A 15,401-nucleotide genomic window follows, 5' to 3' on the forward strand; every position below is an offset into this window, starting at 1 on the left:
TGCCTAAGACCAATCGGGGCCAAATTCAGACCAGGAAGGTAGAGAAGCAGCTCTGTTGGAGCCAGTGGAATTGGACTTGTGAGATGGAAGCAAACAGATCCAATGCCAGACAGGGGCTGAGTGGAAAGGCAGGCACTGGATTCAGTCTTTGGCTCCCTTTCATTGTCTCTATTGATGTCTCTGGCATGTTGCTGCAGTAGGAAGTGGCATTAAAGGGAAGCATATGAGTGGTTTTCTGCCATATGCTCCCCACCCTCATTCACAGCTCTGTGCCTGAGCCCAACTTCAAAGGAGATGCTTTTTCTCCTTTGTCTGGAGCATTACGCTGTGGCCACTGTTCAAGACTGACCAGCAGTCTGAGCTGGCATGCCAAGCCTTCTGTGCCTTCCAGGTGAGACTGAATGCTGCAGGGCTATCAGAGCAGAGCAGGCATGCCTGCCCTGCGTAAACCTTAAGACGAAGCTTTTACACCAAAGGACCTATTCCATCCGCTCCTTTAGCGCAACAGAAAGCACCATCCTGTCCAACCTCTGCCTTTCCCTGCTCTCACTCACTCCCAGCAAGGCACCTGCCCTGTCTGCACAGACCCTCACCTTGTGGATTGCTTGGCCAGCATGGCCACGTAGGTGATGACAAAGTTCTGGAACTTGCGGCGCTGCTCCTCCCAGCGGTCCTCCACTGAGTAGTAGTTTGGCAGTGGTGCCCCAAAGAGGATTTCACTCCGCAGCAAGGAGCTTTTCTTGTTCTCAGCAGACAAGCCCTCATCCACATACCAGTAGAACTCAGGGTGGGTCATGGCCAGCTCCAGGGAACCTGCGGGAGAAAGCAGTGCCACTTTTGTTAGGTCCTGCTTAGTTGACTTGGCAAGGCACAGGGTCTAGTCTGACAAAGGAAACTGGGAGCGATCCTGTCTTTCATCAGAGTGATGCTGACTGCTGCTGCCTTGCAGAGAGCAAGGAGGGCTGGGGAAAGCTGGATTGCAAAGACTCATGTTCCACTTCTGCTTTGTGACTCTGCTTGCGATGTTGCCTACATGCAGCTCCCCATCAGGCGTACATCTTCCACCTGACTGTGATCTGAACCACAGCTCCCCCAAGCAGCAATGCACACAGCATCCCCATCAATACTCCCACCACTGGATGCACTTAGTTCTCGTACATTGGGCCAATATTTGCTCCATCACACTGGGAAGCACAAGAGCTAAACAATGCTCATGGAAGATGAGGAGTCCTGGCTCTGCTGTGACCTGGTACCTCTGCCATCTGATGGTGTGAGGGATGCAGAGATGGAGGCACTCAGCTAGTTCTGAGTAAGAGACACTGCCCGTCTACCCCCAAAATCCAAGTTCCCTTGAGTTCACACCAGAAAGACCCAGAAACTATGCTCTTTCCTGTTTTGGTAGCAGAACTGTTACTCACACTGAAGCAGATGGAGTTAATTCTTTGCCTGCTCCCTGTATGGCTCCTGGGCAGCTATCATCTGCAGCCTGCGCTTGGGAGACAGATGGAGGCTTCATCCCACAGCCACATCACACCCACAGACTCCTCATGATTCACCTCCTTTTCACCATCCAGAGCCTCTGCTCTACTAGAGGGGCATAGTACAGGGTACGGAGCTTGGAGGAGGAGGCAGGGCCTTCCTCCTCCTCTCCTTATAGAAGCCTTTCCAGCTGGTGACTCACAAACTGCATTTCAAGCTCCAGAGCAGCCCACGGACCTCTTTCATCTGCTCCGTGGTGCAGGGAAGCTCATCCCTATTGTCTGTCCAAGACCTGACATTCCTCTAGTTAACCACAGTCTTTCACAGGGAAAAAGGGTCAGTAGGAGGCATCTGTACAATGCAGGACTCCCCTTCATTTGTCCCTCTCGCTCGCCTGTTGGGGCCTGTGTGAGCCATGACTGGGGTTGCAGGGGCTTTGCTGAAAGGCACAGCCCTAGCACAGAAAAGACGATTCCTCAAGGCACAACATAGCAGCATCTTCCTCTCTGCACAAGGCAGTCACCCCTCTTAGCTGCACACCAGTAAGTGACAGCCTGAACTTGCAGGAGATGCATGCCTTAAACATGCCAGCCCTCGCCCACAGCCCTCAGCTCACCTTGGATGTCAGCAAGGTCTTGTCCCATGCCATCATAGTAAATCTTCCCTCCTCTCTCAGTGGGGAAGAAGTAGGTCATGAGGGAGCTGGGAGGGGAGCAATAGGAATAGGAGCCCAGGGGCAGGTCCTTCAAGACCTCGTGGGGCTTCCAGCAGAACTCCCGGAAGCGAGGGTGGTCCATGATCTTGCGCTCGACCTCATGGATGGTAACCAGGCGCTCAGTGGTGAAGATGTTGTTTTCAGAGTCCCCCCGAGCCAGAAAAATGAGCTCGATGCGCCAATGGGCATGTGTCTGTGTGTTGGCACTGATATAACTGCTGGAGTAGTCCCAGCGTGGGGCACCCCTCCCAACTCGGGAAGTCCGGTTTCCTGGGTTCAGGTGGGCATGGGGCTTGGGGGAGCTCGTCCTGCCCTCCGGGGTGCTGCGCTTGACCCGTGCGCTGACCCCGAGATGGGAAGCATTGAGGTGAAGCTGCTGGAGCTGCTCAAAGATGAGCCTCTGCAGGGTTTCAGAGGTGAAGTCAGCCAGGTCCCGGCGGTTCCTCCCCCATGACCCAAACTGGGACTTGAGGGCCAAGGCAAGTGCATCAAAGCGCTGAGAGGACTCGTGGTTGCGGATCTCAAAAGCATTGTAGGAGATGTCAATATCCAGGGCCGGGTAGTGGAGGAACATGACAACAGCAAGCACAGCAGGGATGGCACAGCCCAGGAAAAGGATTAAGCCAGCGCAGTACGGGTTGGTAAATATCCAGCCAACAATATTCCAGAAGCCAGACACGGGCAGCGTGACACGCAGGGGCCTGACTCTGCACGGGCTTCTCCCACACAACAGAGCACCTTCCCACCTCTTCCGGGAGCTGAAGGCTACCTCTTCATCTTCCTCGTCTAGCCAGGCATCCTGTAATAAGGGGTCATCCTCTGTGTCCATGTCCAGCCCCTGCACAAAGGGGTAGAGAAAAGCAGTCAGCAAGGCCCAGCACTGGGTGCCACCAGGCACTGCCATGAATCCATAGCAGTTGCCAAAGGGTCTCAGCAGCAGAGCCGGGGCGGGAGGCACACTCCAGCTCTCCCAGCCCTGCACCCTCAGCAGCAAAGCACGACTCCTTTCAAACCCTGCAGATTTGCTACAGCCACTGAAAGAACAGGCTTGCCATGGGGTATCCCACACCCTGCCTGGCAGAGGAACCAGAGAGGGGAGAAATTCAAACGACAGTCCCAGAGCTCTGGCAGAAGAAGGCTCTGCACAGCTCCAGGAACACCAGGCATGGAGATGCAGGGGGTTCACAGTATGCTGCCCAGACTGCAGCAGCAGGAACATTTCATTAGCTAACCTGGTTCTCATGCCTACGAACAGTTCATGCTACCAGATGAAAAACGCAAAGGACCCTATCTTCCTCTCCTTAAAACTGACAATAAATTTTCCCCTGGCTACTTACAGCTGTACTCATCTTTCCTACCAAGCCTGCATGTGCATGCACCCATGCCTGCCGACACACACGTATGCACACATTTGCACGTACTGACCCCCACAGAGAACTCACTGTAACCCTGCTCTAGTTCCCGAAGGGCTATCACCACCAGCATGGGAAGGGAAAGGGCTGAACAGCCCTGCTTTCCTTCCACCCCTGCAGGATATTGTTTAGGGAGTGAATTTTCCCGGTTCCTATGGAAAAACCAGGAAGCAAAAGCAGTCACTGCTCCCATGGAATGACAAGGAGCGTCATTCCTGATCAGCCTACACTCTCCATGATCAGCCCACACTCGGATAGGAAAGAAAGGGAGACTCCTGGGAGGTGCTCTCCTTTGCAGGGGGCTGCCAGCACACACAGGCCCTTAGACTTTCCCATGTGCCCCTCCTGGGTGTCGCATGGAAGCCTCTCAAGCCAGGAAACCACAGACGGTGGTCCCTGAGAGCAAAGCCCAGACCCTACAAGTGTTACTCCCTTTCCCAGCTCCCGGCAGCAAAGCCTGCAGCCCCCCCTCACTGAATGAATGAACAGATTCAGTTCCTTGCTTGACCCCGATAGTTGCAAGCAATTTACGCACAGGCCAGAAGCAATTTACCAGCTTTGCTCCTAGCCAGTGTTTCTATTTTAACAGGACATCTATCAGCAGGAAGATAAATTGCCAGTACCCCTTAACTCTAGGTCCTCAGAAGACCTGGGAGCTGCCTGAACTTGGACCGAGAGGAAAAGCAATGGGGCAGAAATGCTCCCTGGCAGAAGAGCGATGTGCCAAGGAGCAAGGGTCTCAGCAATCTCCCTGGCACTGGTCAGCCTGGGTGATGCCTGTGGCTTTGCTCACAGGGAGTTCACGGGAGCTACAGCAGCTCCCATGGGATTCACTCTAGTCTGGATAGCATCTGTGCTGGCAGGCTGGGCAGAGCACTCCCAGTGTTGCAGAGCCTGTGGAGAACAGGGAACCTCTGAGCTCCAGCCTCCCTGCTGCTGCCCACACCAAGGAAAGCACAAATGTTGATCAGTGGCTTTAATCTGGAACTGATACGGTCTCAAAACATCCTACCCTTCCTGTCTGTGTGAGAGCAGGGACTCTTTCACCTCCTCGCCGTGGTCAGGCTCATGCAGCTGGCTCACCCACCGCAGCCAGGCTGCAGAGAGCTGTGCAGGAGGGCACATGTAAGCCTGTGCTGAATCCTCCTCCTGCTCTGCAGTCTCACAGTCCGAAAACAGATGGGCACCACTGATGGCAAATGGCCACAGTCCCTCTTCTGCCAGACCTCCACATCCTCAGGAGGCTAAGAAATACAGTGAGGAGAGCATGGCTCACAAAACTCTGCTGTGTTGTTTCCCCCTTCACATGCAGGGCCATTAGACAGCAAGAAGAAAGCAAAGGGGGTCTTTTCAAGTCTCTGGAAAGGTCAGGAAAAATCTAGCTGGTTTTAGTCTCCATTAAGATTTCTTTAATATTCAGGATACATAATTCTAAACAGCCAAGGAGCATCTGAAAGCTTCCCTGAACAGCCACGCATCACTGCGTGAGCCTTGGGCCCTGGGGCAAGGCCAAGAGCTTACGAACAACACTGCCCAAGACAGCTACTAGCACACAGGTGCTCCTCTGCCTCAACTTCACGGGCATGCATACCCACGTGCTCTTCTGTTGTTGCTTACAGAGAGCCTTACTTGCATCATGACAGGGAGGAGGCTTTCCCAAGTGCCTGAATCTGCATATAAATCCTCTCCCAGCTGCTCCTTACTGCAATTTTGCCTTCTCTCCCACACTCTACACTCCCAAACTCTACCCACAGAGCAGCCATGATCCCATCAATGCTGACGAAGCAGTGGCGGGCAGTGACATCCTCCTACGTGTCCAAAGCCTGCTGGCACGCCAGCCCCCCTGAACACAGCACAGTGCCAGCCCCAGCTCACAGGTCGCCCCACGCTGCTCGCCTTTGCAGACAGACATCCTCAGCACATGCAAGCCCTTGGCCAGTGTACAACTCCCATCCATCACTGGGCTGACAAGTACTATCACCATTCTGCCTCTAAGAGACAACCACGCTACAACTTCCGCTCACGTTAGCAGTGCAGATTGGTGCTGCATGAAGGCAGGTGCAAACCTCACTCGCCCCATCTGGGCACGGTGGCGTATACGTGCAGTTACCTCTGCTCCCTTTCTCCATTGGCCTGGGCTCTCCCTCAACAGAACGGAGTTACTGCAAGACCTGACCAAGCATATGTATTCTCTCTTTAGAAAGAGAGGTAGAGCCATAATAATTTCCCATTTATTGAGCTACTGAGGAGAAGGAGGGAAAAGATTCTAATCCTGAAACAGAAGAGCCTGCACGTGACAAGAAAGGGAAACGAGAGACTGAGATAGTAATAAGCCAGCAGAAAAAGGATCATACCATCTTCTTTTTTAACCAAGAGCTAAATCCTCAACTCAAGGAAGGGATCAGACCTCAGGCATCCCCCTCTGGCTCTCCCATCCACTCTCACAGTGACTGCAAAACCCACTTTGTAACAGATGGGCACCCACAATGTATGAAGGCCAATGCATGCCACCCTCTAGCTAAAGACTGGTACAAATTCTGATGCTGGTGTAAACCCCAGCACATCAAATGCTGGAAAAGTCCCAAGATTATATGCACTCACATGAGAACTGAGTCAGGGAAGGATCAAGATTTGGTCCAGGCAGAAGGGCAAGGGCAGGGAGGGAGGCCCCTGGGCCGTGCTCTCCCTGATGGCGACAGCCTCCCTCTGCATGCGGGGTAAGCACGTGCGTGCATCCTGCCCTAGTTCCACCACAGCTCTGAACTCCCTTCAAAAGAGAGTTTACCACATGATTCGGCTGCAAAGCCAGACACAGCTCACTTAGCATTGCCCTTGGGACTCATCTGGCTTTACCGCCTTTGTCAGATCCTGCCTGGGTCAGGATGAAAGCTCATCCAACCCAAAACACGGCAAACTGAATCGGCGGGGGAGATAAACCCTGAAATCAGCCAGAAGGGGAATGAAATGCAATTTTTTTCTGCTTGAATTCTACTTGGGGGCTGGCCTGTTTTCCCTCCACCACTTCCCGTACTACCCAGGGACTCCCAGCACTGAAGCATGGCCCAGTTACTTTTTCAGTTCCAGGATATGCACAGCGGACCTAATTCTTGCAGCCCTAATCAAAGCTCTGCCTCACTTCTGTGCAAGCTTAGCCTGCTCCAGGTTGGAAGGAGCAGAGGATAAGAGCACTCCTAGGAGTCCCAGATACTTTTCTTCGGAGAAGAGGCACTAATTCAGCCTGTTCAGGTAGGCATTCAGATTTCTTGGGCTTCTCTCTGCCTCTTCCAAAGCAAAGAGACTTCCTCCTGGTTCAAAACCAGTCAGGACTCTGTAGGGTGGCAGAACCTCCGGTAAGGAAGGTTCCTGGCTCAGATTTAAGGTGCTACTACAGGCATAGCTTCCATTAAGTCAGAGAAGGGTAAAGAAAACTGGGCAAAGTATTTTGTAAATAAGTACTTCAAGTGAAGACCTCTACCACCACCCCATGTCAGGTCTGCCTCACAAAATGCCCTCTGCTTCCTGAGTCGCGTGCTTGGCCACACAAAGCCGGATCTTGCAGGAACCTACAATGCCACATTACGGACAGTCCTGATCCGGACTGCAAGCAGGAAGCAAGAGCCACAGCTGCAGTCACCATGGGGTGCCTCATGTCAGGGACCCCGTCCCACTGTCCTGATGCTTTCAGGTTTTTCCACCAGGAATGTAGAAGCAGTGAATAGATGCATGGTGAGAAGGGCCTAAGGCTGCCATCACACACCCAGTGAAGGACAGACCCTGAACCAGCTGTCTGAGCAAAAGGAGCTCCTCAAGCCTACCCACACAGCCTGCGGCAGCTCCTGCTTTCTGCACAGCCGTGCAGAGGCAGACTGTGTGGGCAGACTGTGCACACTGGACAGCCAGCTCAGAGCAAGACAGGGGCAAAGCAAAGGGCAGGTCTGCCCAGGGTATGTGACTCAGGGAAGATGTGGGGCCCTTTCCCTTCCCCACACTACCACGGTATGGATGAAGTTCAACAGCAGGGTTGCAGAGCTGCAGAGCTCTGCTGCATAGCTCTGCCCTGCAGAGCTGCCTACAGAGAGTATGCTGCGAAGGGGGGACAATCTCAAACCTTTTGCCTAATGGCTGCATAGAAACCACAGAACCTGCATTCCTCTGCAAAGCTGGGCCTGCACAGTTCACGTCCGGCTCACCCACCTCCTCGCCTGGTGTCAGCACATGGCCGTCTGCACTGCCTCATTCATTCAGCCAGCCAAGAACCTCTTGGGGATGGGGAAAGGGGCAGGGGGGAAGAGGCAAGTGAGCTGCTGACTCAGCAGCACAGCTGAGCTTGGAGGGACCTTATAGAAAACTAACTGAGCTGGAAGGGGAGGGTAGGAGGGGAATTCAAGAGGGGAAGGGAAGGAGGAGTCTGTAGTACAGTACATAAAAACCCCTCCTCCCTTCACGTTCAGCCTTCAGACTGCCAGGCAGTTCCAGCATCCTCCCAGGATGAAGATCCTTCCTGATCTTAAGATGTGAGTTCAGAAAATTCATCACAGCGAAGAGACATGCAGCCATGAAGAGACTCACATCTTCCAACCCTGTGCTGGTACAAAGACACACAGCTTTATGGAAGGTACCGATGATGCCAGGCTCCAGCTCGTGATCTGGTTTGCCTCTTCATGGCCACAGCAGCAGTGTGGAGACACGACTAGGAAGAAGACAAGGAAGGTCTCCTTGCCAAGGCTATTTTTTCAATGCCAGTGGGCACTTCTGTCTATAGAGGAGCATAGAGGCTATCTCACATCAGATCTTGCCACTCCCCCAGCCCTGCACACCAGACAACCTGCAGCTGAACCTCAGCACCACGGCCATGAATACTACCAGAGCCCAATGGAAGAGGCTCACCCCTTTCCTCCCTGGATGACTGCCACAGATGAACCCGTGACTGGCAGGCTGGGCATCCAAGCCCCTTGATATCTGCACCCCCATTCAGCAATTTAACCTGGGCATCTTCCATGTCTTGCTGCAACTTACCAGTCTGAGCTGAGTAATGAATTAAGCATTTAAAGCACTGCAGGACTATGGAGCACAGGGTAAAAATTATGACTCCTGAGAGCCTGACACACAGCAGAAAAGAAGGGGCAAAGCCAAACCTGGGAGACCTTAAGATCAGCATGAGTTTTGCCCTTGGTTGCAGTAGGGAGGATCCAGCTCAGACCCCAACAGCCCTGCAGGTATTGTCACTCGCTTGCACCCCAGCAAAAACACCCATGCAGCTCCCATGTGACAGAGTTCTTTCTTTTCAGTGAAATCTAGGATAGAAGAAAGTCATTGACAACTTGGGGAGAGGCAGTGACAGATGAGGAAGCTAATTACACCCGACCTGACTAATTAATGCTGACTTTCAGATTAAAAAATCCTCACTAGTGTTCCATTTCAATTACTCAGTTGTTCCTTCTTACAGGAAAAAGGAAGCCTTGTGCATCAGCAAGTTAGAAAGAAAAAAGGAAGGAAAGCACAAGGCTAGAAGGGGAGGGAAAGACAATTTCTGTAATATGGAAGATTCCTATCGACAAAGTAATTAAACTTCACATTCATTTCTCCCATGGGCAAAGCTTTCAGAGCAGAGCTAGCAGTTTTGTGGTCCTATTTGTATTCCTGAAAACTCTTGGAGTTTCTACCAAAAGCAGCTTTAGGTCCCTTGTTTAGCTATATAAAGTTCCTCTAAGAGGGAGAGAAATGGGCTTTGTGCTTGCAAAATCCTTCTAAGAGCATCCAGCTCCTGCAAAAAGCCACCTCTCTGTAACGATGCACAGCTGATAGCAGGGACGGACACAGTGCTTCCCAGGCCCCGTTACGCTGAAGAACACTGCACGCAGCCCTGGCCGTGTAAAACAACTGGAGGGCATCATTAATGTATACCCACTCTAAAGCAGGGCTCCACAGTGATACTGAGACTCGGGGCCAGAGTTTTGCTCTGCACTTGAATCACCGAGACCCATCTAGAAGTATCATTTTAAAAAACAACCAAGAAGGGCTTTCTCAGGTCCCTGCTCTCCCTTTATCAACACAGCTGTAACTGAGTGCATGGAGTAAGCCATGTGTTGCTCTTTGCCAGTGCAGGCAAGTCTTACTACCTTTCATGACTGGGAAAAATGAAACAGAAAGGAGGAATGAGATACAATTTCTGGGCCCCTAATTGGAGGTCTGACTTTGAGAGGTGCTGCAGTCCTGGAAAAGCAAAGCAGGCCCCAGGCCTCACACTGGGCACCTGACCCTGAATCTCCTGAATTCTTCTGAAAACACCCACTTAATTCAGTCATTGACCAGAACCCGTGCCTGAGGATATAACCCAGAACGTATTTCAGTGGGATGCAAACCCAGAGATGCACGTGGTGCTTAAAGGCACTGGTTTAAACTGCTGGCTGGGCTGGCTCCACCATTATTAATCAAGCAGGTCTACTTTCCCAGCTGTACGGCACAATGCAGAAACAAGGCTTTAATCTATTTTCTTTCTGGGGCCTTTGTATTTCCCTTCCCACTTGCTTTAAATCCTTTTTTGGAAAGATGCACAAAAACATTGCCAGACCCCAGGCACTTTGCAGATTAGAACGACAACAAAATGCTCCAGCAGCACAGTGCTGTTGGAATTGCAGTGCAATGATGTAAATATGTGCTTGCTGGGAAAAAAGTTCAACAAAATGATTTAAAAAAAAAAATATTTAAAGCTCTATTGTCTGCAATTCCACTTATCCACGGGAGGCAAGACAATAGATAGGGCTGTATACAGGATGGAGGATTGTTTGATCTCCCAAGCTTTATGAAATCAAGTACATGCACGCACACTCACTCCTAACTGACGTGCCCTCTTTCACTGCTGACTCTCCTACCCTTCTTTCCCCTTACAGGCACTTTTACACCCTGGCTAAGATAAGAGCAGCTGGAACAGAAGGAACCAGCCAGATCTATCGACCCGCTTTCAGCATGGACAAGGGCTGGTTGGAGCGCGCTCAGCCTACGACATCGAGGATCTCCTGCCTGCTATTCCAGGTGTCTGACAAGCACTGATTAGATCTACTCATAATTGCATGCCAAAAACAGCATGGAAAGATTAGCTGCAAAGTCAAGCACTCACCAGTCAGGAAATGCCAAATTCAGGGCTGACACAGCATCCTTAATTTGCCCCCCTTCTGTAAGTGCTTCGCAGTACAGTTTTTCTTCCAAGCCCCGTGTCCAAAGGCGAGGACGCTGGCCTCCACCAGTGCGTGCAATGGATGATGCTCCCTGAACCCAGCAGCTATTCACTACCTTGTTCTCTCCTCATCGTTCAGCGTGTGGCCTCACGCCTCATTTCCTGCACGCTGCTCATGCCTGCCTCAGAGGCAGAATTATTAATTTCCTCATGAGCTTTTCAACACTGCCTGTCACGACAGAGGCTGAGGGCTGAACAAACAGGACTGAACTGAATCTTCTCCTAGAATCTCTGAGAAGGAGGGGGTGGTGTAGTCCGCATCTGACAGATGCGGGAGCTCAGGAGATCAGAAGGAAAAAATAGACACTTATTTTGGGTGCCTAGTTTAAGACACACAAGATACCTAGTTTCTTAGAGTGCACAGAATGGCACGGATGGGGGCTGTGTGCAACAAAGTGCAAACTCCGCTTTGTTCTGTGAGCATCGTTGGAGCTGCAACATCAAGCTATGCTATGTCAGAAGCCATACCTGCACACAGAACAGACCAAGAAGAAAGCGGACAGAAGAACTAGCTAACCTTATGGCAGTGATCCACACAAGGATGTACAGCGAAAGCTTTTGCTTTTGTTTGTTGCTTTCAGAAATCAGCAGCTCTGCTGTGCTTTGCTAGGTGTAAGGTGCCTGCAAATAAGAACTAGGCTCAGCTATCCAAGTTTCCTATTTTAAACGTGACACTTTTCCTGAATGTTTCCTTAATTAGGAAAAAAAGAGTGATCCCACAGCCTTGGATCAGGGGGAGACCTTCATGTGGCACTAGTCTGGGACACTAAGGCAGCCCCACCATGGCTCCAGCAGGTACCAGCTGTGAGGTCTGTCCTAGGGTGCTACTCCCTAAGTGAATCCAGGAGGAATCTGTATCCTGACAGATTTTTAAAAAATCCAAAAGGACACAATAAATTGCCCCAAAATACTTGCTGCAAAGTACTGACACTGGCACTTTTCAAAGACAAAGGTCACCAGGATTTGTCGGCATCAAACCACACATGTTCGGTGCCCTGCCATCCCAAGACTGCTGCAGAGGAAAAGCTACACAAGAACTTTGCTAACATGCATGTTATTGACAGAGAAATTCATTTCCTGATACAATAATTTGCTCCTGGTTATTGTAACTAATGATGGTGGGTGTTAGAAGACAGCTCCTTGGTTATAATCTCACGAAACAGCCTTGTGCCATGTTTACCACTCGAGTTACTTGCTTGTGCTAATGATAAGGCCCCCGCTGTCACTCAGGCCTGTGGCACTTACAGGTTTCTGCACACAGGCGCCAAGCACGCCGAGACTCTGATATGCTTCAGAAATGCTTACCTAGCCACTACAAAAATTACTTAGATTTTGTCTGAGCCCCAGCCACTTGCTGTTGCTAAGTGAAGGGTTGTCTTCTGGATCAGCTGTGTGCCTTTGGGTGCCTTGACACAGACTTCAAAAGCACACTGGATCCCACCTACCAGGGGCCCAAGATAACAAGCTTGTTAAAGGTGTGTGGATTTCCACACTCCAGTGTCTACCCCTGAGCACCTGTGTTCATATCAAAGCCTTTACAGATCATTAAATACAGATGGCTGCCACAAACCAGGGCCTTGTATTATTATCCCAAGAAGTGTCACTCGCTCCAGGAAGGAATCTCAGACCACCGAGAAGATTCACCAGTTCCCAAGCCCCTGGAATAAAGAGCCATCCCCAAAGCTTGTGTGCTGCTCTTCTATAGACAAAGTCAAGCTTCCCACACCACTATCACCCTGAAAAGGAAAGCCAAGTCCTGCTGCCAGCCCCTGCCAGTCATTTATTATTCCACCCCATGCTCAGGCTCCCCAGTTTACGTCACCGTGCGCACTGATACCACTCTATGCTCAGCTGCATGATTCTCAGCTCTGACCCTGCTCCCCACACCTGCTCCTTGCAGCAGGAGGAAGTATGAAGACAAGGGCTGGCTGTGCACTCTCCTCCATCTGCAGCTCCCCAGCAATAGCCTGCTTGTGTGCACAGTGTGCTTCTGGGACTAATCAAAACACCCTCTCCTAAAGGCCCCTCTCCAGAGTCTCCCCATAAGCTGCTAGTTCATTACTGAGAGGGAGGAGGGCAATTTCTTCCTCACCATGCATGTGAGCTGCTTTCTTGCCAGCAGCCTAAGCGGCAGGTTGTACTGAGGGGACTGTGCTGGTTGTGGTTCTGTGGGCAGCAATACGAAAGGTAACGCAGGAATGCCAACCTATGCTGCCAGTCCTTCTTGCCAGCCACAGCACAGGCAGCTATTTCATCTCCACTTCTTGCCACTCCAACATAAAAAGTATAATTAAGGTTAAAAGAAAATGTTGCAAGCACTCCCCTTCACCTGAAGTGTCTGTATTCAGCCAGCTCTGCTCATCATGCTCTGACCTTCCAGGAAAAGGAGGTACAGGTAGAAAGTCCCATTTGTACATGTGCCGGAGTCGTATGGGTCAGAGTGTCTCACTCCAGATGCTGCCTAGCCTCACTCTGATGGATCTAAAGATCTTGCCTTTTTGCTGCTATAATTTACTGACATCAGAAAATGCCAGATTCACAACAGGAAGGCTGTAAGGACTGCAATCTGTGGTGGGGACACAGCTCCCACAGCATTTCAGTCATACTCGGTTCTTCAGCAGGGCTTTCCACATACCAGCATGAAAGAGGACTGGGTGATGCTGTAGTCCTCTCATAAATGAGGGAGCAGAAGACATACCCCAGGTTGTTCATTCCCGCTCCATGCACTGAGCTGAGCTCATCTGTGGTATAGACATGGCCTCTTATTTCTGAGAATGTGAGGACCTGAATTTTGGGGAGAATTCATCCTGACAGTCACTACAGCTGAGTGGGAATAACTGCAGCAAACCATGCTCTATTGTCACCCACGGAAAACTTACTACTGGATCAGGAGGGACTCACAAAGTAGCTTGTAGCTAGCTGGCTCTCAGCAGCCTATAAAGTGGGATCCGAGCAGGTATGTCTTTCTTGCCTCCCACAGTTCTTTCTCCCTGGAACATATGCAGCTAGCTGCTTCCTTCCCATGAAAACCTGGTGATTCTGGACTTAGATTAATTAGCACTGCTTTTTCATCTTCCCAGGATCAGTGAGAAATCTGGAAGCAAAGGTGTAAAACCCAGAGGCTGGAGAGCCTCTAGTGCCACAGCTGACTGCTCCAGACCAGGACCTGGGTGAACACAGGGTTTTTCAGAACAGAAGGAAAACTTCCTGAAGGGAAAAGGAGGATGTGGAGATGAGACAAGATGCCTCAGTGCCTGAACAGCACATCAGCAGATCCCCTGCCAGTACAAGGACTTAAAGCTTACTGCCAGCTGCACCAACCATGCAGAAACTCACATTAAATGTTACCACAGCTCAATGAGCACAGTCCTGCAGACTGTTAGCAGAGGAGGGGGCAGGGTCTCAGAATAAGCAAACAGGCTTTAATGACACATTAATCTCAGGGAGAGTCCAGGATGCTTCCTAATACAGACAAGAGCCACTAAGAGTTGGTTCCTGTTAGTCCCTGTGCAAGGGAGGGAAATGTTCCTGGCAGCAGCTCCCAGAACCTGCCAGTGAAGCCATGTCTATAGGATACAGATTTAGGCCACCAGGACGGAGCTGAGACAGCAGCAGCGTCCCTTCTCTCCCCCCTGTTCTCCTCCATCCCAACACAGCCCAGAGGAGCGTGATCTAAGCCTAGCACAGGAGCAGTTCAGTAAGAGGCAGATGCCACCCGTGTCCCTATTCCCCTTCTACCACCACAGATTCAGAGATTATCAGCCATGCAAGCTGCACGAGCTCAGGAGTTTGTGAATGGCTATCATCCAACCCAAAGGATACCAAGGGACTGCCATCTGGCAAAGGATCAGAGCGTTTCAGGCAATGGTTCCCAGTTCCTTACCACATCCCACTCTTCTCAGCCCAGGCATTCACAGGCTGAGATGCTACTTGTGCTAACTGCAGGACTTGGTCCTTTGACACAAACAAAAACGAAGGAAAGATTCATGGCTCTGCTATCAGTTTTTCTAGCTTTCAAATCCTGCTTCTGAATGGCTCTCATATTCTGGAGTCTGAGACCCCATCTCCCCTCCTGTCACAGCAGGCTTTGTCCCAAAACTTCCTGGGATCCCCCTCCGCAAGCAAACACAGGCTATTCTTGCACAGACATTTGTAAATAGATTTTCAAAGGCACTCACTCCGCTGCCCTATGCTGAAGTGGAACTGTGTCTGGCCCTCTGGAAACCAGGCCCAGTTGGCTGAGTAAGGGAGCAAACTCACTGCAGGCACTCCCCAAAGCAGCCAGAGGAATGGAAATGCAAACAGTACCAGGATCTGCAACACGGCCGACGAGATGGGAATGTAGGCAGGTGGTGTACACGCAGGAATGAGTTTGGCTGCATGTATGCCAAGATTGGGATCCAGAAGGAATGATCTCCCCCACAACACCTCAGAAATACAGGAGAACTACAAGAAACAGCAAGAGGTCTGTGAAGGAAATGTCATCACAGCCTTAACTTAATTTGTCTCTGCTACTTACAGGATAGCTCTCTGTTATTGAAATCTAAATAAGGTCAAATGC

The 15,401-nt window shown here is 50.9% G+C and overlaps 1 protein-coding gene across 4 annotated transcripts in view; it reads right to left on the minus strand.

The window, feature by feature from the left end:
- DISP3 (dispatched RND transporter family member 3) overlaps positions 1-15,401 on the minus strand; it is a 114,594-nt gene that overhangs the window by 19,759 nt on the left and 79,434 nt on the right. For all 4 annotated transcript variants that reach the window (XM_075520492.1, XM_075520489.1, XM_075520491.1 and 1 more), the window contains 2 exons: positions 2,096-3,032; positions 594-813 (listed from right to left, as the gene is read on the minus strand). In XM_075520492.1, the coding sequence (XP_075376607.1) occupies positions 594-813; positions 2,096-3,032 (1,157 nt within the window). The remainder of the gene's footprint in view (positions 1-593; positions 814-2,095; positions 3,033-15,401) is intronic.

The sequence above is a fragment of the Mycteria americana genome, chromosome 18 (assembly GCF_035582795.1).
Source record: "Mycteria americana isolate JAX WOST 10 ecotype Jacksonville Zoo and Gardens chromosome 18, USCA_MyAme_1.0, whole genome shotgun sequence".
NCBI lineage: Eukaryota > Metazoa > Chordata > Aves > Ciconiiformes > Ciconiidae > Mycteria > Mycteria americana.